Consider the following 25,838-nt stretch of genomic DNA (forward strand, 5'->3'; position numbering starts at 1 on the left):
GATTCTAGGGGACTCCTCAACTGTGGGGTGCCAGGCAGAGCTCCTACCCCTCTCTCTATCCTTATCTGCTGCCAGTTTCCATTTTTCACCAGTGGGAGGTAGAAGAAGGGCTCCCGAAAATGCCATTCCAGACCAGTGACTGTGCGACCTTACAACAGGATTTTCCCCGGTGTGATTAACTTACAGACCTTGAGATGGGGAGGTTATCCCGATTATCCGGGTGGGTCCCATCTAATCAGAAGGGGTCCTTAAGAGTGGAAGAGGGAGGGAGAAGAGGTCAGAGTCATGTAAGGATGCTTCATTCATCCCACCGTTGTTGCCTTGGTAGATGGGAGAGGGGCATGAGCCAAAGGATGCAGGCAGCCTCTAGCAGCTGGGAAAGGCAGGGAAATGAAGGAAAGTAGGTCCGCTGACATCCTGACTTTAGCCCACTAAGACCCATGCCAGACTTCGGGCCTGGGTCTGCACAAGATAATAAGTACGCACTGTCTGAAGTCACTAAGTTTGTAGAAACTTGTCACAAGAACAACAGGAAACTATCACACAACCCGAGGTTCTAGACATGGGGTACTGACCAAGGTCACCACGAGCATGGTTGTGTCTTCGCTCAGAACATCCGCCGCCTGGGACATTCTTGCCCAGCTCGTCTGCCTGCTGAACACCCCCATGAACAACGATCGGCTCAGAGCCCGGGGCTCCCAGAAGCAATCCCTGTCCCCATGTACCCCCACTGGTTTTCCCCACTGCACCTTAAGGATTCCGTCCAAGCACTCCCATCCACCTGCTGATGTAGCCCCTGCTGGGACACCAGCAGCTGTCCAAACAGAGGGCTCTGTTTGATTCTTCTCTGTCCTTCTACCACCTAGCCCAGGGCCCGCTCAGTAAATGACGGATGGGCAGGTGAGCGGGCGGGTGAGCGAGCGAGCGAGCCGAGGAGCCCGACATCTGCTCAGTCTTGTGTGCGTGTGTCCTGGCTCTCCCGCTGCCTGGCGGCGCATCCTTGGGCAGCTTATTCGACCTCTCTGTGCTTCTGCTTCCTCGTCTGTAAGGTGGGGTAGTCACAGGACCCAGCTGGCCAGGTCGTGAGGGTTCAATGCTCTAACCCATGCGAAGTGCTCACCAGAGGGAAGAAATGGACCGTTGACCCGCAGCTCTCATCCCTGCTCTGGGATGCAGCAGCGGGTGCTGGCACAGGAACGGAAGGAGCTGGGGCCAGGGGTTGGGGACACCTCCGGGAGTGGTGACAAGGCTGCCCAAATCCAGCCTTGAACCTTCCCTAGACACTGCCTGGAACTCCTGTTTCCACTTCCGGCTTCCTCTCCGAGAGTCCAGTCGTGGGGCTCAGCGGAGTGGGGGCAGCAGAGGGAAGCGGGCACAGCAGGGAACAGAGAAAGCTGTAGATCTTCATCAGTTCTGCTGCTTGGGGGTGGGGGTGGGGTTCAACCTATCACTGCAGAGAGGCCAGTTTTGTGAACAACCAGTTAAAGGGTAAAGGTTAACTGGAGTCATTGAAATGACATAAATATTTCCTGGCTTTGCAAGGGCTCTGGAAAACCCCGATTGCACTTAGCAAAATGCAAAGCATATCATCAAACTTGCAGGCCTGGGTACGGGTGATGAAAACAGGGAAGGCACACGATAATCTGGACACACAAACTGAAAACCAGGAAGCTGCATGGGGCTCTTCTGCACAAAGAGTTGGCATTGAGAGGAAAGGTCTATCTCACCTTGAACATGGTGTAAGAAAGGGTGGCCCCAAGCAGACCAAGGGAGGAAGGGAGGGAAGACAGGATGGAAACCTTTAGCTCGTCATTAGAAGCAAATGACCTGCAAACACTTGGGAGGCCTGGAAAAGGCAGGCCCGGCTCCATGGACTTCTAAGCCTCCTGGTCTGACTGTCTGCACCCGAGACGTTTTTAAGACTCTGCCTGAAACAGAGTAGGCTGGTTCCAGGCCTGGTGCTGGTTCAGGGCGACTAGAGAGCCAGGGCTGGGCTGGGGCCGCGGTGCTGCAGACACTGTCCGCTCCTGTGCAGCCCACGTCCTTCCTCAAACAGGCCGAGCACAGCTCCAGCTCAGCGCTGCTTGGGCATGCATGTAGCTGGGGGTCGTGGGGCGGGGCTGCAGGGGTGCTCCGGGAGGTCCAGCCCGGAACCTTGGTCCCTCCTCTCTGCAGGCTGGACTCTGCGTTCACACCGCATGCACAGTTAACGGACACAAACCCAATTGCGTGCACTCAGGAAGGGAAGGGACAGAGAAATGTCAGGCCTTAAATACTAAAGGCTGCTCCCACGGAAGCAGCACACACCCCCAGTGAGCCTGAGGAGCAGATGGCCTTCCGTCGTGGGTCCGGCTCCTCCTGCCTCTCCCGGGAGGACCCCTCCCAGTGGCCAGCAGAATTTGGCCAGACAGAGACCCTCACTCTCACAGAACCGCAGCACAGCTAATGCCCTCTTCCTCCAGTGCTCAAGGACAGGGACTGTTTCAGCCCTGGAGTGTCAGACTCATTCAGAGACGTCACGCTCCCAACAGGTCACCTTCCAGAGGGGTTTGTAAGGTTGACTTAGGAGGGATGAGGTTTGCACTCAAGAAGCAGACGTCAGAACCTAGAGAGATGCGGCCGCCGCATCACACCCCCAAAGCCAGCCTCCCCAGCAACCGCTGGTTGATCAGGAGGTGGGCAAGGAGAGCTCCAAGAGGGAACTGGAGTTTGTGGGAAGCAGCAAAGTAAAGACGAAGCATTAACTTCTGGAATATTCCTCGGTTTAACCCAGTGGTTCTCAACGCTGGTTGCACAATGGAGTCCTCCAGGAAGCACTTAGAGACGCCAGAGCCCAATCCCCGGAACAAGTGAGTCAGAACTTTCTGGAGTGGGCATAGGTAGTGTTTGAAGCTACTCAAGTCATTTTAAGACATAACACGGACGGAGGATCTGCACGGTCACCCTCCTTCGACAGAGGGAGCCCCAGGTCAGAAGCCACTGGCCCACCCACCACCCGCCCTAGGGAGTTAGGCATAAGTACGGTGCCCAGAAGCCCTTCTTGTGACGCAAAGCCTCATTAAGGGCAGCGTAGGAAACCAGTTTTCACTTCTATTTTCAGGCAGGTCGAAATGAAATGACAATTTCAACTTCTGAATGTCACAGGATCTCTACTCTGTACACTTACTGATGGCTTAGCAGAGCAAACACCATTTGATATTGACTTGAAAAAAAAAATCAGTCCAGACCACCTATGGTGCCGCACAACCCGCTGGTCACTGGGAAACAGGTCAATCCTTGTCACCGCTGCCCTCAAATCTTCCCGTGCTGACATCTGCTTAAATCAGAGATCCAGTGGTCAAGTGCTTCCTATGTCTTGACTTTGACCTCTACTTAGGAATTTGGGTGGTAACACTAATCTGAATGAAATACATCTCCCCGCCTGGTCCCCTTTCCCTGCTTCCTGTGCTCTCCAGTGGGGACAAGGGTGAGCTGGAAGGTGAGGACAGGTGACTGGTGGCCCTCTGATGACGGTCACACTGTATGTCACTGCGTGGGTCTCCCCAGAGATTTGCTCTGGGTGCTCTGTGGTTGATCAGGTTTCAGGGGCCAGAAGCCAATCTTCCCCTCCTGAGGCCTGAGCAGTCCTGCGTTGTCCCTGGTGGCCGGATGGGGCTGGGGAAGGGGATGTGTGGTGGGCGGGGAAACCCGTAGCTTCAGGCTGAGGAACCCTGTGTAGGCAGAGCCCCAGACAGTCTCACTGAGTGGGCTGGAGTGAGGGATGTCTTGAAACTCAACATTAACCCTCAACCCCACGCCCTCCACGAATTCCTGTTTCCCGTGGCAGCTCATTGCCCCCGCCTGTGAGCCACATGTGGTCAAGGAGGCTGGCTTCAGCCGCACCATGGGGCAGGGGCTGGTGGGGAGGCGCTCAGGAGCTGCTCTGAAGCCAGTGGTCTGGGGTGAGACTCTTCTATGTTCCCCTGACTGGAGCAGCGCAGGTGGGAGAGATGGGGATACAGGGCAGGAAAATGACCAACAGGTCGCAGGCAGGATTCGGGGGGGGGGGTGTCTCTGGAGGGTTCTAACGGCCACTTTGAAAGGACGCCGCAGGCTCTAGCTAGGGGAGAAAGGCAGTGGAGGAAGCTGGCAAATCAGAGAGAGGTCAGTTTCCAGAGTCTGCACCAGTGGGGGCCAGATTCTGAATCCACCTCATGCCCAAAGTGGCAGGATTTGCAGAGAGCGTGGTTGTAGGGGTGAGAGAGAGAGAGAGAAGAGGGGCTGCTCCAAGGCTTTTGGCCTGAGTGACTGCACAGATGGAACTTTCCACTTACTGACTGGGAAAGATGCTCACGTTTGAGTAGAATCGTTGTTGGCCTTTGCTGGCCAGGCCCTATCAAGTCACCGCAGGCCCCTGCCTGGCAGGCATCGTCCCTCCCTCCCGACAGCCCCGTGATGTACAGACGGAGAAATCCCAGGTTAGGGGACATGCCAAGGTCACAGAGCCCGAGAGTGCTGGGGCCCTGTCGGCTTTTCTGGCGGCCTTGGAACACAGCCATATCAAAATCAATCCGCTTCCCAGTGGCCGTGCCATGCCTCCCAAGATACTGTTCCTTGAGCAAATCTAAGCCACCAGGTCCCCTCTGATCAAAGGAAACAAAACTGTGGCCCCATTTTCAAACACATGGGAAGGACTGGGATTTGGGAAAAACAATGATGTTGTAAATCGCCTTCAGTAAAAACGACCATTTTTACAGGCAAGGAAGAAAAAAGCTCAAAACCAGTCCCTTCCACTCAAATACCTCATTTCCCAGTGCACAGAGTAGAATTTAGAAATTCTGCTTCGTAGAGGGGAAAAAAAAAATCTTAATTTCTGTCTTTTCCAGAAAAACTTGTCTTAGGACTATTTGAGTACGTAACTGACAACAGAGGGCACAGCCATTAGATGACCTTGTGATTTCAGCAAAACGTGTCTCTCTAATGTAGCTCAATTATGATTGTAAGTTTATAAAACAGGGAAAGATTACAGGAATATACATTAAACCACATCAATGAGCTCTACTAAGAAAAAAAAAATTAGTCCAGCAGACAGGTACCAATCAAATAATCAATACGCAGGAAGCAGCTACATCACCCTGCTTTAGGAGAACCAAATAATGCTGCAATTGGATTTACTTTAAAATTTTCCACTTGAACAAAACTGACAGCTGTATTATAATCACATTTCCAGTCACTTTATAAGATACAAATTTCATTTCTCCATATTTCTACTTCATTTCTGAAAAGGGTCCAGCAACATTATTCATCAAGCACACAGAGGAGCCGCCTAATTCATAGAGAGGGGGGAAACGCTGTTAATCCCATGTTTTCTGTCCCCTTAGAGAATTGGTGGTTGAGTTCGAACATGCTTTTTTCTGATCAGTCTCGTTCAGGGTCCTGGTTGCAGAGAGGGGCCAGGGGGAAAAAGCGCAGCATTTTAGTTCTTGGGTAAAATGATGTGGGGTAGTTCGACTGTTGAAATGAAGACCATCTCCGTGTTTAGAAAGCACCCGGGGCAGTTTAAGACTCTTGGTCTAGTTCTTCAAGGCAGGGATGGTGGTCCGCACTGGGAGCCTGACTATCCCAATGTCTGGTAGTGATGCACAAGCACGGTTCTTAACTCACGATCCAACGTCCTCAAATTACTCAAGACAACATTTAGAAATGCCACTTTCATGTTAAAGAAAGTGCCTTAAGCATTTATGAATAATTAAACATGCTGCTAAAGCTCTAATCGGTTCAATCTAAAGAGCCTTCTTCGAGCGCCTACTATGTGCCAGACGCCGTGCAAGCGCACTGGGGAGATGGCTGGAGACCCCCTGACCACGGGGGTCCCCGTGCTGCAGGTCAGGTGAGGCACAGGTGGGGACGTCCACGGGCAGAGACCCCGTGTGCACCATACCCCCTTTGAGGGACAAAGAGCCCTGGGGGATGTGGGCTGGAGAGCCACAAAGCACACTGTCCTCTGGGGGGTTGGCATCAGCAACAAACAAGCCCATTCTCTGGGGCTCCGCGGCTGAGGGCTGAGCGCTTGAACTAACTTGCCCCCAAGGAGCCATCTGGGTCTGAATCAAGCCTCCCCTGCCGGTTTCGGGTCTTCGCCAAGCAGCCAGCACCCACGTTCCTAAAGTCATCTTTCCACGAGACTTGTCTACCTAGCATGCCTGCGTGGCCGCCTCCAGTGCGCCGCCTCTCAGTGCATCCCATGGACAGAAAGAGTCATGAGGCTTTGGTTCGTAGAACTCCTACAGAAAACCTTCTAGCGGGACAAGTCATCCCCCGCCCAGTGTGGGCGATGAATGCTAGTGACTGTTTTTGTGAGGAAAGCCTGCACCCACGGGAGGTGAGCCCAAGCATTTCTGAGGGAACTCTCTCTTTGATCTGCAGAGCAGTCCTGACGGGAGCACTATCATCCCTACTTCACTAAGAGGAAGAATGGCTCAGAGAGGTTCACTGGTTTGCGCAAGGTCACACAGCTGGGATTCAAACTCCGTTTTTTTCCCTGAACCCAAGGTCCGGTCCCTAAACATGACACTCCTTGAATTACATGCTGGATTTTCAGGGACTCGATTTCTCACCTGCCACTTTCTTAAGCTTTTATTTTGAAAAATTTCAAACTTCTGGAAAGGTTTAAAGAAGAGCACAATAAACATACATAAGCCCTCCACCTAGAGTCACGGGCTTCCTCTCTCACTAAACCCACCCGCTCACATCTTTATTTTGTGAATCATTCGGGAGCCACAGGCAGCATGACAATGTACTCAACACTGCTTCCTAAAAACAAAGACGTTCTCCTGCAGAATCACAGTGCCATTATCACACTACGGAAGGCAATAATGACCTCAAATTACATGATCCAATCATAATCTACATGCAGATTTTCTGTTTTCATTAAAAGAAAAAGAAGTCCTTTAAAGCTACTTGTTCCTCTCCACCCAAGATCCAATCCAAGTGGAAGTGTCCTGTCTCCTCCTCTGTTTCGATCATCTAGAACGATAATCTAGAACTGGCCCCCTCCCCGGTGGTGTGTCCGTCCGTCCCCCCCCCCCCCCACCCCCGTCTTCCGTGACCTTCACATTTTTGAAAAGCTCAAGTCAGTCCTCTTTGAGACGTCCACATTCTGGATCTATCTTTCACAGGCTTTATCATTTATGCTATTTTCTCATTTTTTGCCAGGATGAGGCATACGGCAACGATCAGGTCATCAACAAAATGAGGTAACATAGAGAATTTTCCAGAACTGACAGATGGGACCACAACACTATCACTGTCCTGGCAAGAGAAACAAATCAATGAGCTCACATTTTCATGACTTAAAATCAAGCCACGTAACTTGCTTGGGGAGCTTCAGAATAGGTCGCTGGCAAACAGCATCTCAGCAGTCAGGTGAACTAGCCAGGAACTTCCACACGGCCTACAAGCTCTCGCCTGTCAGGACATGGGGGTGAAGCACGCAGAGTGCGAGGACCTGCGGAAACGGGGAACACTGCCAAGTCGCTCACATCATTCACGTTCTTATCCGTGGACAAACAAAAAGGTGAGAAAGAGGGGGGGACTTGGCCCAAACTCAAACACAGATGCAGTACAGGTAGGGTACGGTTGTCCCACATGTAAGCGCCCACAGCTGCATTTGTTCTGGGGGAACGAGTGGTTTGTGGGGGGGGGGGCAGAGCCAGAACAAAGGCCCTGGGGTGGGAATGTGCCCAGTGTGTCTGAAGAAAGGCAAGAAAGCAGAGAGAGCCAAGTGGTGCTAGGGGACACTCAGCTTCTCGGTCGCTGTACAGAGTGGGAAGGAGGCCGCTGTGAGCGAAGGGAGGACACGATCTGACTTGTTTTGGAAGACGACGCTGGACACCGTGTTGAGAATAAATTGGAAGGGACAAGGCAGAAGCAAGTGACTGGCTTGTGAGACTGGCTACTACAACAACGGAGGCGACAGAAGATGGCCGGGCACACCAAGGGCCAGGGGTGGAGTGGAGAGGGGTGGTCACATCTGGAGAGAGGGGCTGGAGAGGTTCGCTGACCGACTAGGAGGCAAGCGGGAGAGAAAGAGGGGAGTCAAGGATGAGTCCAACGTTCTAGGGCCTGCATGGGGCTACCACTGACCGGGAGATGGGCAGGCTGCAGGGGCAGGTCCGTGAGGAAGCTCGAGCCCCACTGTGTTGGCTTAAGTGGGAGGGGCTGAGCGGGTGGCTGGGGTTTAAGTGGGGGCCCACGGCTGGAGATAGCCAGCTGGTGGGAAGCACTCCTGCCCCTGGGAGGAAGCAGCCCAATGCTGCTTGCGGCCCCAAGGGACCAGACCGTTTCAGATTCAAGGGGAGAGCTACCTGGGTTTGTTGGATAAGATGTCTTGATTTTAAAATGTTGCAATTCACATAAGATTGCCAGACACCAAAGGACATCTGTGGGCCTAAGGGCCAGCAGTCTGCAACCTCTCTATACAGTTCTCGCTCTGCCTTACAATCATCTGGCAAAGGTGAGTGCTGCTACTCCTACTTTATCAATGAGGGAACCGAGGCCGAGACGTGCATCGATTTGTTTCAGGTTGCATGGCGAGGAAGAGGCAGAGCTGGGATCCAGAGGCCAGGTCCATCCTCTCCTGAGTCTGTATTTTTCTGGGACCTGGGGCTTCCCTTCTTCCCTTCTTAAACAGGCAGGCCCTGGGCTAGAAACAGCAGGAGCAGAGCTGAGGGGAGGTCCAGGGCAGCTTGCCTTGCCAGGAGATGAGGACAACCAAAATAGCATTACTGTTGTTAATAATTAGCTTTGAAGGCTCGATGGGTTGGGTTCCAGAGAACTAGCTGAATCAAACAGGACAGGTCTCCAAGCAATAAACAGTCCACGTGCCTGGGCCATAAAGAAGAACCCAGGCACACTCAAAACCCATGGGCTGGGGCAAACCAGTGTGCGCGAGAGGCCGCTGGGCACCACCTTTCGGACAGGATCGGTCTCACAGGCCTGGCCTTGCAACAAGGCTCCCTGCTGAAATGCTGCCCCTGACCCCATAAACCTACCCTCACACTGAGGCCGGGGAGGCCCCTTCTGAGATATACACGTGGATCTTCTCACCAGGTGAAAAACACTTGTCACTGTTCCTAGAAGAAAGCCCCAGGTCCCTGATCCACCTATGAGGCCCACATATTGGGCCCTGGGGCAATCTCAATGTCACCTCACCACCCTGCCCTGCCTGGCCACACTGCTGCTTCTCATCTTCCTTAACTCCCCATCAACCCCAGGACCTTTGCTAGTGCCACATCCCGGGATGCCAGCACCTGCCCCTACCTCCAGTCCTCAGATGGGTGCTCGCTCCCCCAGAAGCCTCCCTGACTGACACTTCCCTGGGCTGTGCAGTCCCGAGGTCGGGGAACCACAGGGAAGGACTCTATCCTACAGGGACACTTCCCAGGCCCCCTAACAAGGAAGGCTGCACCTGGGTGAGGAAGCAGACCTGGAGTGCGGGGACCGGTTTATGTGCCGACACTCCTCTGGAGGCTTGGGATCCCCCCGCACAGACCGCGGGCTCTAGTGAGGAGCTGCTGTCGCCGTTGTGCCACAGCACAAGGGGAGATGCCAAGAGAGCTATGCAGTGGTCACAGGAGACGGCTCAGTCAATGGAATGTCACCAAACACGGGAACTCTGAAATTCATGACAGTCTGCGGAAAACCACTTCTGAGGAGAATGTGGAGAGGGTTCCAACCCTCTCCCCGGACATCCCGGCTGGGCTGCCTCCCAGCACCTCTTCTCGGCCCACCCAATTAGCCTTCCTCGACTGCTTGGAACCAGCCCCTCCTCCAGGGCTGGCCCCCGGCTTACAAAATCACTATCTCCTGACTCCTTGCTGCCCGCACTGTCCCCAGAACCCAGAGTCCAGCTGGGTCTCCAGCATCGCCAGAAAATGCCATCCCCAGACTGTGCTCCTGTCCCCCTTTCCCCACTGTTTCTGGCCCCCAGAACCCCGCTGTGCCTCCTTCATGGCCTCCTAGCGACCACACCAGGCACTGTTCCAGGCACTTCACGTATATTAACTCATTTTCTCCCATGATACAGATGAGAAAACTGAGACACCAAGACATTAAGGTACCTGTCGAAGGCCACAGGTTGGCAAGTTACAAGGTCAAAGCTGGGATTTCACACCAGGCACAAGTGTGGCTCCCTAGCCTCTCGAAATGGCTCACAGGCCCCTGCTGGGACCATGGGACCTGGCCATTCCAGTACACTTTCAGGACCCATGTCTCTGGGAACCCTCAGATGGCTTCCCCCTTCCCTGGACCTGAGATCTGGTTCATCTCAGCCCCTCTCCCCCCGACTCCTCACCTGTGGCCCCAGCCAGCTCTTAGGCCATGCTCTCTCCCACCTCCCAGCCTCACCTCTGCCATCCCCTCTAACTGGTGTGCCTCAGTTTTGCATTTCCTCAGAATTTTCTGGTCCCTCCCTACATGGCACCTAACCAGAGAAGCCTTCTCTAACCAGGGTGGGAGATCTTTCCTCCCAGTTATTCTCCAGCACAGACACCGACACAGGCACCTCCACGGACCATCTCCAACAACCCGTAATTACCTGTTGGTGGTCCTCTCATCCCCACCCCCCAAAGCGGAAGCACCACGGAGAGGAGACCAAGTCTGCCGCTACTTCCCTATACATCCCAGCTCCCAGCACTGTGCCTGGCGGTGCTCAACACGTAGCTGAATGAGCAGACGGGTTTTACGGAATGGTTCTTACGAGTGGATTTAGAAAATCCGAATACAAGATGAGGTGTGGGAAGCACGTGGTGTGGGGCCAACACGCACCTGCCGGGTGCGCACGTGAAGAGGCTGGGAAGGAATTCAGAAGTTTCCTGAGCATGTCCGGTATCTACTTAGGATATTTAGATAATGGGGGAATTTCTCCCGGCTGTTATTGGCCATATTTTCTAGAAACAGGCAAGACTCCTTCCAGAAGACTCTGACGCCAGTCCTGGCAGGAACCTGGGTTCTCCTCACAGCATTGTCCTCAGGGCACACCTGGGGACTGCCGGCCAGTAGGCCCGTGAGGGAACACACAGGAGTGCCCTACCTGGATGTGGGGCACCTTTCTTCATCTGGGCCCAAGCAGCCCCAAGCTGTCAGGATATGCTCTTCCAAATGTTGTTAGAGCAGAAAATGCCCACCCCCGGAGCCCAGCAGTTCAGGTTGGACACACTGATCCGGCAGCCGCATGGGAGCAACAGCCGGCTATCACCCCTGAACACCTGCTATGTGCCAGGCGATCACCAACATGGTCTCGTCTGATTTTCAGTGGCTCTCTCTGCACGCCTTTGAGAACCATTTTAAGGGCAGGCCACTGAGCTTCAGGAACAGGAAGGCCCCAAGGTGGGTCACAAGGCCGGTGACCTCCAACTACACCAGGGGCAGCCAAGGCGGTGTCACTGCGGCCGGCCAGCCCTCCCTCCTGCTCCAGCTCCATCCAGAGCCGCGGCGGAGCCGGGGCAGTGCATGATCCAGAACAGCGGGGACCCAGTCAGTGACAAAGAGCAGCCCCAAGTCCTTCTCTGTGAGAAAAGTTTTACAGATGCAGTGACAAGATGTCTTCCATTGGCTTTCCTACACTCGAGGAGGGCCGAGGTGGGGAGGTACTCTGAAAAGAGAGATGGCGGAGCAGATGGAAAGAGATGTAGAGCAAGACTAATAACCCTTGAAGCTGAAGGCGGAGTATGTGGAGATTCACGGTGCCATCCTCTCTAAAAGTCTCATCATTTTATCCTGTCAAGCTAGCCTTCTCTCCCCATCCCCCTTCCCTCACGACTGCCAGGCCCTGACATGGGCCCCACACCATGGTCCTCTCCAGCGAAAGCAAACAGGCTCGAGCAGTCAGCTCTACCTCCTTTGGGGGTGGGGGACGATGGCCTCCGGCATGCTCCTGGTCTGGGGCCACCCTGTCCGAGCACACCAGGCACACCTGCCCAGAGGCCCTCGGCTGGTGAGCAGACACGTGACGTGGCTTCTGTGTACTCTTATGCTGTGGTTTCTTATCAGAGGGCGACAAGCTCAGTAAACACACTTTAAGTCACCTCTTCTGGCGGTGCAGAGCCGGCGTGCCTTTGAGCCTGTCCGCCCAGATCACATCACCTGCCATAAAGCTGACCAGCTCCCAGCATTTCTCCCTGCGTCAGCTTTCTCCAAATCACGGCGCTCACGAGAAGCATGCCCAGCTTCCAATCATTCGGCAAATATGAATGCCTTTGCCTACATTATGATGTTGCTGGTTATTTTATATACTTAGAGGGCATTTTGTAACATGTGAGGCATACTGATTTTTCCTCACTGGAAGGTCAGATGCTCCCGCATTTAAGAACAATCACTGGGAGAGATACAAAGGAAAAAGAACACAAAATCCAACGACAACACATGCTATCTTATTCTAGTACCATGTGCTCATAAAATCCATAATTCCCAGTACTTTCTGGATGGCACTCTCTTAAGCAGAGACATAATTTGTGACCAGGCTGGGTAAAGACAGACAGCCATTACTTTCTTAATGGCCAACTACCCAAAAAGGCTCAGTTAAGTGATCTCAACTAGCAATCTAATCAATTAAAATTGATAAGTGAAATACTTTTAACCTTTATTTCAGCAGGCTATTCCTGGGGGGCGGGGGTGCAGAGAAGGAAAGAATGTGAATTCCCAGCATAAAATTTAATTCCATTTCATGGATACAAATATTCTTGCTACCCTGATGGAGTGGTCCCTTTGAAAGAAAGCTGTTTCCCTTTCCTTGACTCAAATCAGAGAAAGACTGGCGTATGGTTCTCTGCACTCAATCAATTTAAACCCTAAGAGAAATCCTTATGGCAATTTCTCAAGGAGGAAAGGACCAAAGGAGATGAGCACAGATAGCACAAAGGGGACATAGCTTCTTTGTTCTTCCGAAAGAGCAAAAGAAAAGAGAATAAGGAGAGGGCAAGAAGAAGTTAGGGGCACCTGGGAGGTTCAGTTGGTTAAGCGTCCAGCTCTTAGTTTTGGCTCAGGTCATAATCTCAGGGTCATCAGATCAAGCCCCGAGTCGGGCTCTGAGCTCAGCGGGGTGTCTGCTTGAGACTCTCTTTATATCTCTCTGCCCACATCTCTGCCCATGTCTCTCAAGTAAGTAAATAATTCTTAAGAAAGAAAAAAAACAGTTAGACAGGAGGGTAAAACCTATAATAATCACAGGGAATCTTCTATTTGGGGAGAGTGCTCTCTTCTTTCTACGCATCATGTTTAACGAGCAGGTAACAGCATACGGTTTCTTGAGCACAGTCAGATGCTAGACACTATGCTCTGTCGTATAATATTTCATATTATATTCCGCTCAAGTCTCAAAACAAGCCCATCATCTAAGGTAGTTCATCCCCATTTTCCAGGTGAGGAAATGGAAGTTGTAGGAGTTTCGATCATTCGTTGTGAATACACAGCAGGGGGCATGGGGTTCACATGCCAACCCTCAGTGGTCTATATCATGATTGCTGGTCGCACAACTGAACACTTTTGTCCAAACTCATCCAACGGTACACTAAAACTTGGTGAATGTTGTCGGATGTAAACTGTATTTCACTAAAGCTGAGTTAAAGCCGTGGGGACCCTGTCCTTACCATACACCACAAAGAGTGGCCATCCGCCGCTCCTGCCTGCTCAGCTTCCATCTCTTTGTGCGCTTCCTTTGAGGGCAACCTCCCTCCTCCCTCTCGCGTGAAGAGGGCCCCACTTCTCAAGAAATGGGCCCCACTTCCCAGCTTGGGGTTCGCCACAAGACCCTGGCCTTGCCCAGTGATGAATCACATTCCTCTGACAACGACTGGTTCAGGGATGGCCCACCGACCCATGCCAGGCCAGAGAGCCCTGCTGCAGACTTCCACAGAAGTTACAGGAAAAGGAAGCTCTGTTTCTGTCAGGTCTACTTAGCTGGTTCAGCAGGATTTGGAACTGCAGATGGCCACCTTGTTGCTACCTGGTTAAAACCCCCTCAAAGATGAAGCCAGAACAAAGGGAAGCCGAAGTGAGACAGGACAGCAGCTTCTTGATGATGCTGCTTGAGCACCTAGATCCAGCTATGTCTGATGGCAGACATACTCCTGGCCTTTTCAGTGACACCAGCCAGTTCCCCTTTCTTTTTCCCTAAGCTCACCCAAGTTGGGATTTCTGTCCCTTATAACCAAAGAATCCTACCATATAACAATGCCTCTAAGAAAGAGAAAACCACCTTGACCATCCACGTGCACCTGCCCTACAGCAAATGGAGGAAAGCAAGAGTGGTATGCATGCGAGGCGGATTACAGGGGCTCGACTGGGCTTTAGGCCCACTGGCACTTTTAATCACAGCCTCGTGCTCACGCTGCTGCGGAGAGCATGGCGCACTGTGTGGTTAGGGACGGAGCCCACGGCTGCAGGCTAAGCACACACTTCTCCAGCCTCCCCGCCTCCGCCTCACCTCCAGGCTGGTGATTTGCACTTCTGCAAGTTTTCCCCTTTTCCGCAGCAGAGGCCTTGCATCACTGGAATCCGACAGAGACCCCTTACTACACAAGCCAATCACACTCCGGTTACATGGAGGGCAGGGACGACTCCCCCTTACCCCGCACAGCTCCACCTGGGCTCCGGTAGGCAGAGCCTACAGATGGACTGCCAGGGGCCAAGCAACAAGGGCCCTTCTTTGAGTCTGGCAGGACGTGCACACTCTATTAGCTTTTGGTGACAGATCAACGGCGGGAGCAAACACAGGTCACACCCCAACCTTCCCGCGGACACGGGAGCCAGTGCGGCAGCGAGCGCACCCCTCCCTGCCCCGCCCCTCCATCCCCCGAGCGGGACTCACTCAGATCTAGCACGTCATCCGTTTTGATCAGGTCCTCCTCCCGCGTCAGGGGCAACTGGGTCTCGGGCTCCCCTCGCAGCTGCAGCGACAGGGAGCGGAGCATGAAGAACACCCGAATGGCCTGCGTGGACAGTTCAGGAGCAGAGGAGAACGAAACCGTAGTTATTCAGGGGAAGCGCTCCAAGTGCAGAAATCACACAGGGACTCTTGATTTAAACAAACAAAACCAAACAAAGTCCACTTGTCCCAGGATCATGGCCCCGGTGTTTTCGCAGCAAGGTGAATACACAAATAAACAAATAATGGAAGGGTACAGGCAGTTTTTAGTTCTGCACAGGTTTGGGCCACTTGACTTCAGCTGAGCACCCATCCTTCTGCCGGGCTCTCCCCTAGGGCCATGTGACCTTCACGACACCCCTGCTTAGCAGGTAGCCCCAGTGCGGACAATGCACCGGGACCCCAGGAGGCACAGTGAACTGCCCCAGGCCACACGTCTGGGGGGACTAGAGCCAGGCCTCTTTCTTCCAAGGAAACCGGCACAGAATATGGAAATCCAAATCACAAGTACTCGTGTTCCAATGTCCCGCCTAGCGAATGCGGGAGCAGGGAAGGCTGAAGAGGGTAAGATTCGTAGGATTCAGAGCCAGCCAGACTCCACGAAAATCCTACCCCTGCCCCTCCCTGGGTGAGCACGTTTGCAGACAGTCTCAGCCCCTGGGCAGGCTGTGGATGGGACAGCAGCCCTGGTGCCTGGCCGGCGTGCCGTGACATCAGTGCTCCAAGTGCCCCTCAGACTGACCCCGCCAGCTTTCTGGAGGCAGAGTCAGCTCCGTCAGCACAGGGATTCCTGGCCCGTGGAAGAGATGCCTGGGTGGCGTCCAGTGTGGCCATGAGGCATTCCCAGAGAGCAGGACAAAAGCAGAATTCCCAGGCCCAGACCCGAAGAAGCTGGTGTAGAAAGCAGCTTTTACCCCGGACCCAGACTGCCCTGAGAGCATCCCACCCCTGGGTCCTAGATTGGGGCTGAGCTGCCCACCGACGACAGGCCGGGAAGCGGAGGTGCAGCCCATCGGAGAGGACACCTCCATGCTACTTGCCATCCCACACAGCCGATGGTCCTAGCTTCGGCACGCGCCTGAGGGAAGCAGCCCGGGAGTCGGCCATGTGAGCTCTGTGTTGGGCTTGCCGGGCAAGGCCCCTGACCTCCGTGAGCTTCAATTTCCACATCTGTGAAATGGGGGCAGCAGTCCCTGCCCACAGGGCTGCTAGGAGAGTCTGAGAGAATGCTGGGGGGACATGGGGAGCCCCCGGCATGTGTTCTGAAACAGGGCAACCATCTTTTCCTCCAGCCACCCGCTAGCTGGGCACGGGGGAGGGCATGGGGACAAACCACTGTCGCCACTGGTGAGCCACACAACGATGAGTTCCAGCCCACTTCTGGTCTTCCTGTTTACAGTTCCGAGGCTACAGGCCTGGCACACAGAGAGGGGAGGCTGTCCCTCCTAGGACAAGGTGCCTCCCAAAACAAAGCGGGGAACAGGGCTTGCACAGGCTCCTGCTGACCCAGGCAACAAGGATGCCCACCAGGACATTTAAATCCAAATCCAGTCTTGGCCTGGAACTGGCAGAGACCTGAGCCACTGCCTCCCTCTCCTAATGGAGAAAACTGGAAGAACACGATTCTACCTCCTGGATGTATCCTGAGGCCACGTGTTCCTCTTCGTCCACCAGAAGCACTAGAGAAAGATAAGCCTTTGTAGAATAATGATGTGGGGGACGGAGGGGTGGGGGGGATTAGCACTGATCTGATTGTCCTTAGTTTTTACAGTACAGCTTTCGTAAGACATCTGTCACAATCAAAAGAAAAAGAAGTGCCATTTCATTTTTTAAAAATCAAAATAGCTTCTGGTTATTAGGCGCCCAGTGTGTGCCGGGCACTGGGAGCACCTTACTGCAACAGGGAACTGCTAGGTGGTAAGAAACAGAGCCGGGAGGGACAGAGTCATCGAAGTCCACGTGGCTGGGGCTGCCTGAGCTGGGCTTGGAAGCAGCGGTATCTGATGCACGTGCCCCTTAACCAAGTACACAAGGACACCCCCACGCCTGCACCAGCCTGGCTGCAGAAAGCCCAAGATGCGGGGGGCCGCTTGAACTATATGGCCATCTGAGCTCTCAAGTAAGGAGTCATGGCCTTGGATGCAAGGAGAAAGGCCCATCAGTCAGGCCCAAGCAGAGGGAATGCTTCATTTCGGTGTCAAAAATCCATTCCTCTCAAAGGTTTTGAAGGCAAAGAAATCAAGCAGGACCCTTGCTGGGGGGTGAGAAAAGAGAAAAACGTGTGGCTTTCTACAGACCATCACTCTGAGAACCAGAAGCCTCCAATAGGAAAGGAGTTTGGGGGTACCTGGGTGGCTCAGTGGGTTAAGCCTCTGCCTTTAGCTCAGGTCATGGTCTCAGGGTCCTGGGATCGAGCCCCACATTGGGCTCTCTGCTTGGTAGGGAGACTGCTTCCCCCCTCTCTCTGCCTGCCTCTCTGCCTATTGTGATCTCTCTCTCTGTTGAATAAATAAATAAAATCTTTAAAAAAAAAAAGAAAAGGAGTTCAGAATTTGGCTCCTAATTTAGACCTTTTTGGCAAAACATCGCTTTTGTTCTGGAAGCAACACATAGAAAATATTTTTAGAAATACAAAATAATAATAATAATAATAATAATAATAATACAATAAAAGTCTGAAGAATTGAAGACACTGACCAGCCCCACAACTTTGAGAATTCATGAAAGAGAGATAAAACACCAGGATGAGGGTCCTCAAATCCATCGCACAGCCCCCTAAACCATAAGCACCCCATCCCTGCTTACCCAAGGCCTGCCAGGGATAGGCAGGGCTGGACCGTGTCATCTCCCTAAAGCGTTTTAATGACCCTCTGTGGTTCCCATTTTACAGACTGGAAACCAAAACGTGGGGATGTACGGCAGCCTGCCCACGGTGACTCAGCTAATAAGCGGACTCGAGTCTGTTCTTCTAGCCATATGCCTTTGCCTTCCAAAGATTTAAGGCTTGGGACCCACAGGCTTTTATTGAGCGCTGCCCTTTACTTTGCCAAATAAACATGCACTTTAAAAAGTATTAAAATGGAAAAAAAAAGTATTAAAATGGAAGAAAGAATTATTGCTCTTTCTGATGCTTCTCCAGAATGCCAGGAAGACAGACTCTGGATGCGCACACTAGTTTTGGAAAGGGGTGACAGCTGAGCATGCTCAGATATAATGAAAAGGCTCATCCCCTGTGCTCCAACGTACCTGGGAGCAAGCCCTGCAGCTGGGTGGTGGGGAAGGAGCCCCCTAGGTGGGGCGGGATGGCCTCAGGGTCAGACAGACCATGCGAGTCAATCACGTGAATTTCCTGCGCCTGGTCTTGAGTTCTGGGAATGGGGTACCCACCGGCCCTGATCTCGGGGCCTCCCCGGAGGTGCACCCACCGAACCCTGGGCAGCCCTGGATTGAGCACTCAGGTCCAGCCCTCTCTCTGCTTCCCCTTGTCACATTTGCAAGCCATGGTTTTCGGGCCGCTGTCACCCAGATGAGGAGCCCACCAGGTCGTGGAAGTGGCTGTTAAAAACCAGCCACTCCTAAGTGGGTGCCGAAGCAGGGTCACCTGGGCCCAGCCCGCTATGAAAGCCCCTTTGGCAATATGGAGAGCCTCACACAGAAAATGTTCGTGCCCCCAAACCAGAAGTTCTACTTCTGGGAACTTTGCCGAAAGAATTAAGCCAAAAGAAAGAAACCCTGTATTCGTGAAGCCCGCTCATGACAGTCTAGTTGAAAATAATGAATACTGAAAGCACCAGAATGTCTAGCAGCAGGAAAATGCCTGAGTAAGTCACGGAAGAAGTCGCCAGATAAACTTTCTTACAGTAAGAAATGTGACTTGAATTAAAACTGCATCCCAGCATGGAAAGCTTCTCCCTGTACAAGGGAGAGAGGAAAGGAAAGCCTGGAAGGAAGACCACGACGCACTGTTCCTGCCACCATGAGAAGACGTGATTGAACAAGGACAGGGAGGAGACCCGAAAAGCTATGAGGCCTTGTTTGTTTAGGGTGATGAAATCACGGGAAATTCTTTCCTTCTACTTTCGAAACCCTACGAGATGTTCTTTAATGTGAAACACACAGCCAAAGAATAAAGAAAAAGATCCTATTTCCTCGTGGGCAATAGCGATCAACACAAAAACTGTTGGTGGTTTTACATGGGAACAAGGAACAGAAGTCAGGGACAAATAAAGTTTCACGTGACTCTATTTCATAATGGCTTCCAAGTTTACCACAGAAAGATGGCCGGTGGCTTACATTCAGATTTTGAGATTCACCAGAAATTCCTCTCCCTAACTCTTCTCTACCCTGAAACTTTAGGAGACGGCTAAAAACTCTCTTTCTTTCCCTCCTGGGACAGCAGACCACTCCACTCCTGTTCAACCAACATTTCCTGAGCTCTTCCTGCCTGCCAGGTACCTTACAGTCCCTTTTTCTTGTATGCTTTGGGCAGGAGCTGAGAGACCAGACACATGAGGACCTGAGGCTCAGGGAAGGTAAGCAACTTGCTCAAAGGCACATAGCTAGAGCTGGCATTGAACCTTGGCCGGTCCCACCAGCCTGGGCTCTTTCTTAACTGCTTCTCTCAGCTGCCCCTGGGATAGGTTGAGCCACATCCCCATTTCTGCTTCCATGTTCTCATCAGATTCCAGCAGTTCCCATGACTTCGTTTCAATGTGAACTCCCCTTAGCAGCTAGCATGGCTCAGTGGCACTCTTGCCATTTGGGCCTTTTTTTTTTTTTTTTTTTTTAAGATTTTATTTATTTGTTAGAGAGAGAGAGAGAGATCGAGCACAGGCAGACAGAGCGGCAGGCAGAGGCAGAGGGAGAAGCAGGCTCCCTGCCGAGCAAGGAGCCCGATGTGGGACCCGATCCCAGGACACTGGGATCATGACCTGAGCCAGAGGCAGCTGCTTAACCCACTGAGCCACCCAGGCATCCCTTGGGCTTTATTTTATATTATTTGTTCACAGTCTATTCTTGCATTTTGCACAGTGCCTGGCTCCTAGAAAGCCACTCAACAAATATGTCAAATGAGAGAAGGAAGAAAGTAAATTGCAAAATGCAAGAGGGACGTCATGACTTTTGGTGTCAGTTGCCTCCCTGTGGCCTGCAAGGCCTGGCCATCCTCCTCTCCTGTCCCCTCCACTCACTTGTCACCCTGCTCCTTGAACTTGCTACATTCTTCTGCATCTCAGGGACTCCGCACTCACTGGCCCCTTGGCCCTGTTCATTTCTGCACCCTTGGGCCCAGCATCTGGCATCCAGCAGGCATCCAGGGGCTCTCTGGTGATTGTATGGAGGACTATTTTATAAGTCAGGAATGATGCATTAGTAAGGGGTGTTTGAACTTCTTTAATAAGCCCTTAAAGGAAATAAAAGATGGGATTTCTGAAAAGTGTCAGCCTCCTGAAAGTTAAAAAAGTCTGCTTGGTGAGGGTGGGGAAAAGAAAAAGAAGAAAACCTTTGAATCCAAAAAGATGAAATGGAATGTTCTTTGGATGAAAGCAAAGAACTTGAAACAAACCACATAAGCCCTCAATTGCTTGCTAAACCATACACTTCCTTCAGCTCAAATTCAAAGCACACTGCTGTGTTCTGTGTCTGAAGGGACATAGGAGCTAAGCTTCTGGATGATTCTAGACAGCTGTCTCGGAACAGGAACCAGACTGAGGTGAGTGGCCGAAATCCTTCAGAAGCAAAGGGAAGCTTCTCTCAGATAGATGATGTCACTTTGAGATGGTCAGGGCCGTTTTATAAATCCTGCCACCTTCTCCCCGGCTCTAAACCCAGGGACCCTGAGACTTGAGGATTGATTGTATAAACTCATTGGACAAACAAAGGCTGACAAGAGACCCCAGGGAAGCCCAGGCATTCCCAAGGGTTCTCAGTCTGTGTTTCAGGTAGAGAGGTGGGCGGCACAGCCCTGGGAACTTACAACCAAGTGAGATGTCAGGGGCAAAGGGAGGAAGGGAACCCCTGCCCTCGAGAACTACTACTGGCCTTCTGTGTTCTGCCTTTCACTCAGTCTCCACAGCGACTCTGGCAAAGCAGGTACATGCTGCTTTGAGATGGGAAAAGGAATCCCAGAGCCCAAGTGACCCTCCCTCTGCCACATGCCTTAGCCTTGAATTCCTCCCATCCTCTCCTGTGGATCAGGACCGTCCACCCAAAGCCAGCAGGGCCTGAGGTCAGGAATCAGCTAATAAGACCAAGGTCCTCCATGGGCTCTAAGGCCCTGGAGACTGGCCCCCTCCAGCCTCATCACTTTTCACAAAGCCTCCCTCACTCTGGGCTCCAGCCATGTCCTCTCCCCGGGGGTGCCGGAATGCGCCACATCTGTCTGGGCCTTTGCCTCCCCTGCTGCCCAACCGATCCCTCTGCTGCCCGTTCTGCCTCCAGGGAGGATGAGGGGTCTGACCTCATGTTCCTTTAGCAACAGCCTCAGCCACACGTACTGGCAACACTCCCTTCCCTCCGTTGCCCTGCACACGGACTCCTTGAGGACCGAGGCAGTGTATGTTATGTCCCTGGTGTCCAGCACCAAGTAGGGCTAATAAATACAATGAAGGGAGCAGTGGGAAGAAGCAGGTCAGAGCGGCTAAGAGTGTGGGCTCTGGAGGCCACGCTGCATGCACGGAGTCCTGGCTCTGCTATTTATTAGCTGGGGGACCGTGAGCAAATCACTTGATCTCATCATGCCTCAGTTTATTCCTCTGCAAGATGGGTTCCTATGATGCCAACTTCCTAGGACGGTGGTAGAATTCCATGAGGAGGTTCAGACAAAGAATGACTGATATAAAAACTCATATGAATGACACACCTGATATCAAACAGGAGCTCATCTAAGTCTTGAGCAACTGGGGCCCCGGGGACCAAAAAAGAAGGCGGAGTGCAACCCAGAGTAGCAGCTCTCACTATCCACAGCCTCCCAGACCTCTGGCTCAGGGGACAAGGCGGGTCTCAGGGACAGGACCTTTGTGCTAGCCTTACCAAGGAACATCTCCAAGGCCAACCAAAGGCTACAGGTGAGTACGCCCGCCCGCGAACGAGTTGCCAACATAACCCGCGTTTGTCAGAACCGGTCCTAGGCTGCCGGCTGATGCCGCGATGCCCAGTGCAAACAGTGCCACCCACAAACACGCTCGTGGGCCCGGCCACGGGGCCTGCAGGGCTGCCTAGGAGCCTGAGGAAGGAGGGTGTCACTGGCTCCGACGGGGTGGGTCCTGCCATGAGGTCTGTGGGTTTGGTCAGACAGCAGGGAATGTTCAGTGACTAAAACACACAGGTTGGCTTTCCTCTGCAGTCCCCCCGCCCAGGCCTCTGAGGCAAAATCACCGCATAGGTGGAGCAAGACCACGGAATCCTCCTGTTGGAGGCCAATCCAGCAGGTCCCTCCTGCTTCTTAAAATCCCCAAATGAACACCCCGGCCGCTCCGGTTAGATGGGGATTAGCTGAGAAGTAGAGGGCAAGGAACTCATCTAACGCATCCATTCATGTCTCCAGGGAATGATTTTCTAGGAAGAGGGGATGATGCTTTCTAAGAAAGAAACTGATCTTACACGAGAGATAAAATACGGTGAACCGCCGCAAGTCAGCTGCAGAAAACGGCGCTGATAAGGGACGCGCACTCCCGCAGGGTTCTGAGAACTCCTCTGCTTTTCACACAGGGAGCTGGCTGGCTAGAGTCATGGTCTCATGTGCGTGCGCCTCGCCCCCAGAGGCATCTTACCTCGCCCTCTGCTGCATCTTACCATGGCCCCATGGCGCCGTCTCTCAGGGTCCTGAGCCCCTCTGGGAGGGAATTTCACACCAAGGCCTCCCCTGCCCTTGCCTGTTCTAGCCTCAGAGGTGTCCCCCTGAGAGCCAGGGGCTGGGGCTCTGCTCTGCACCAGCCAAAGCAGCCTGCCTGGCCCTCACACAGGGGAATCTCAATCCTGCTTCAGCCAAGGGCAGCTCGCCTTGGGAAGTTCCTCCCGGTGGCGGGGCGCCAGTGCGGGGTGGTGTCGTCCGCCCCCTGTCCCAAAGGGGGTTGGGAGGCAGGCTCTTGACCAGGTCAGATGGCAGCCCAGGAGAGGTGGGTCCCGCCTGCGCTTACTCACCCGCCGAGTTTTCTCCACGTCGCCACACGGCAGCCGCTTCACGAAGTCGATGCCAGTCAGTGGCGTGCCTGTGGGGGGCAGGAGGATGGAGGCGTCCATCATGAGATACTCCACGTTCATGGGCTTCATCTAGAAGAGAGACATCAAAGGAAACCTCACCAAAGGGAGGAAGAGGACGGGGCAGGTTACCCAGGCCCCTCGCCTGCACCCGCGCACGGCAAGTGAGTAAAGCGAGCCCACGAGAAGGCTGGCATGAGGTCCCAAGGCAGCCCGGAGTGTGAGACATATGCCTTTGTTTCGCAAGACATGGATTTTTTCCTTCCCTTGAGGTGGCAGCTCAGACACTCCCCTGAAGCTGCCTCAGTGCTGTGGAAAGCTGTGGTCTCCCACCGGCTCATTCCCCCACACCCGGGCAGGAGCGGGGCCCTGACTGCAACCCGCCTCCCTCTCTGTGCTGTCAAGGATGACAAAAGCAGACGTAGTGATGGCAGTCCCCAGTTATCGTGGACTACGGACTGCGGGCAGGCGGCGAACTGCAGGCTTTGCCTGCATGATCCTACTTAATCCGCCCAAGGACTCCACAAGGGATGTTGCCCGATCTGCTCGTGGGAAAACAGAGACTCAGCTGGTGAGCGGCAGAACTAGGACGCAGACCCAGGCCTGCCTTGCTCCAGACCTGACTCCTGCCACATGACCAGCAACCCCCTTCCCTGCCTTGCCGTCTTTACCTGGGATCATACAACAGAGTCACTTCCTGAGCATCTACTCAATGCCAGGCGCCAGCAGGGCTCACCTCCTGCTGGACAGCGCTGCTTGCTGATGCTGTTCCTTACTATGGACGGGGACAGTGAGCTCAGAGGAAGGATGTGGGCCCACAGCCTCTGGGCCACATGGGAACAGAACTGTCTGCCTGCTTCCACACCACCTCCAGGAAGCCTTCTCTGATTACTGTGATATTTGGTAGCAACATCTCCCCTCCTAGAACTCTGCTGCATCAGTACAGACAGTGAATATCCACGTGTTTTGGGACATGGACACTTCATTTCCCTGACATCATAAAGGAATGATATTTCCCAAGGTAAATTGCCTATAGAACTAACTTTACTCCTTCAAGTATTCCAAGCTTTTTTGTGTGTCTTTTTGAGTTTTGTTTTTCAGAAAGTGGGCTTCAATCGTTATCACACCCTCTGCCCCTTCTGGAACATACAGCTGACTGACTACCCAGGACAGTTGTGATGAGGGCCCAGCTGTCTGGGCTAGGGAGCCGAGGAGACACTTAGTGCATGCTGCCTGTCTTTTTCTTTTGGCCTCTACAAGCAGATCTCCCGCAAAGCCTGGGGTCCCCCATCCCAAATGCCTTTATCCCAGGGCTGGGCGGTGGAGCCCTGAGCTGCATCGGGCGCCACCCTTGGCATCACCTTCCTGCAGTGCCTTCCAACCTGCCCGCTGCTCCCTAGCAGCAACCCCCCAACCCGGAAGTCGCTTATGGCGGGAGGGAGAGGAAGCCAGTATGAGTGGTGCGCACACTCTCCAGGGGGCATCTCCTAGGCACCTGAGCCCAGGCGCGTGGTGTGGGCCCCATCTCACAGCCGGGAAAAATGAACACTGAGAGTGTAAGCAACCCACGGAAGGTCACGCAGATAGTAAGTAACAACAGCAGAGGGGTGCCTGGGTGGCTCAGTCAGTTAAGTGTCAGAATCTTGGTTTGGGCTCAGATCGTGATCTTAGGGTTGTGGGATCCAGCCCTGCGTCAGAGTCGGCTTGAGACTCCCTCCCTCTCCCTTGGCCCCTCCCTCTCTGCCCCTCCCCCTGCTTGCACACCTAGTGTACACTCTCTCACTCTCAAATAAATACATTTAAAACAAAGGCAGAAACTGAGCAGGGGTTTAGGAGCCTGAGCTTTTCCAAATCGTCAAGTGCCATTCGAGCCTTATGTTTCCAACAGGAAACCGAACTATGGAGAACTACGCTGCAGAACAGGACATCCCAGGGACAAGCACCACAGCAGCTAATCCCCGAATCCATTCCCCTCTAGCTACCGGTCCAAAGTGTAGAAGACGGACACACTCTCCCAGGGGCTGGGGGAATAATGGGGAGCAGCGGCCATCTCCAGGTGGGAGGCGCGCCTGAGCGGCCCGTACACCACCAGAGCAGGCCTCGGGCACTACTGCGGTATTTCTGGAGATGATCTATGCCAGCTGACGTCTTCCCTGGAACAGGCTCTGCAGAGGCCTCGGAAGTGCCGAGGGCGAGGACGCAGTAAGGGCCCAGCAGTCCACACCCAGTAAGATGAGCTTGGGAGCCAGGAGCCACTTAGAGCAAGGGCTTTTGTCTTTGTGACACTTAGGTTTACTACAAACTTCTTGAATCATTCCCCTCTTTGATGAGCAATGTCCATGAAAGGACATTTATCCTCTATTTACTGAGCGCCAACAAAGGGTCAGATGATAGGGATGCGCGAAAATGGAAAGAACGGAGAAAGCTGTCACCTTTGGAACTGAGCTTTCCCATGACTGTGCCAGATGGATGGAGGAGATAGGGCTGACGCTGAGCCGGTGCTGTGGACTCAAGGACAAGCAACATGCTAGAACATTCCAGAGGCACAGCAAAGGGCACTGGAGGTGAACTGCTGGGCTTTGGAATCCTGACTCTGCACCTCTCTGGCTGGGCAGATGTGGGGCCTCACTCAACCTCTCCGATTCTTGCCTCCGGATCGGGACGACAGGAGCAGTAAAAGAATGAACTCATCCAATGTGCTCTACATTCCTGATTCGTATCAAAGGGAATCTTGCTGACC

At 53.2% G+C, this 25,838-nt stretch overlaps 1 protein-coding gene across 5 annotated transcripts in view; it reads right to left on the reverse strand.

Annotated features, from left to right (window-relative positions):
• Positions 1-25,838, reverse strand: part of CLEC16A (C-type lectin domain containing 16A) — a 204,891-nt gene that overhangs the window by 83,782 nt on the left and 95,271 nt on the right. For all 5 annotated transcript variants that reach the window (XM_045993100.1, XM_045993098.1, XM_045993099.1 and 2 more), the window contains 2 exons: positions 23,042-23,170; positions 14,846-14,966 (listed from right to left, as the gene is read on the reverse strand). In XM_045993100.1, coding sequence (XP_045849056.1) covers positions 14,846-14,966; positions 23,042-23,170 — 250 coding nt within the window. The remainder of the gene's footprint in view (positions 1-14,845; positions 14,967-23,041; positions 23,171-25,838) is intronic.

This window comes from Meles meles, chromosome 21 (genome assembly GCF_922984935.1).
Source record: "Meles meles chromosome 21, mMelMel3.1 paternal haplotype, whole genome shotgun sequence".
Classification (NCBI taxonomy): domain Eukaryota; kingdom Metazoa; phylum Chordata; class Mammalia; order Carnivora; family Mustelidae; genus Meles; species Meles meles.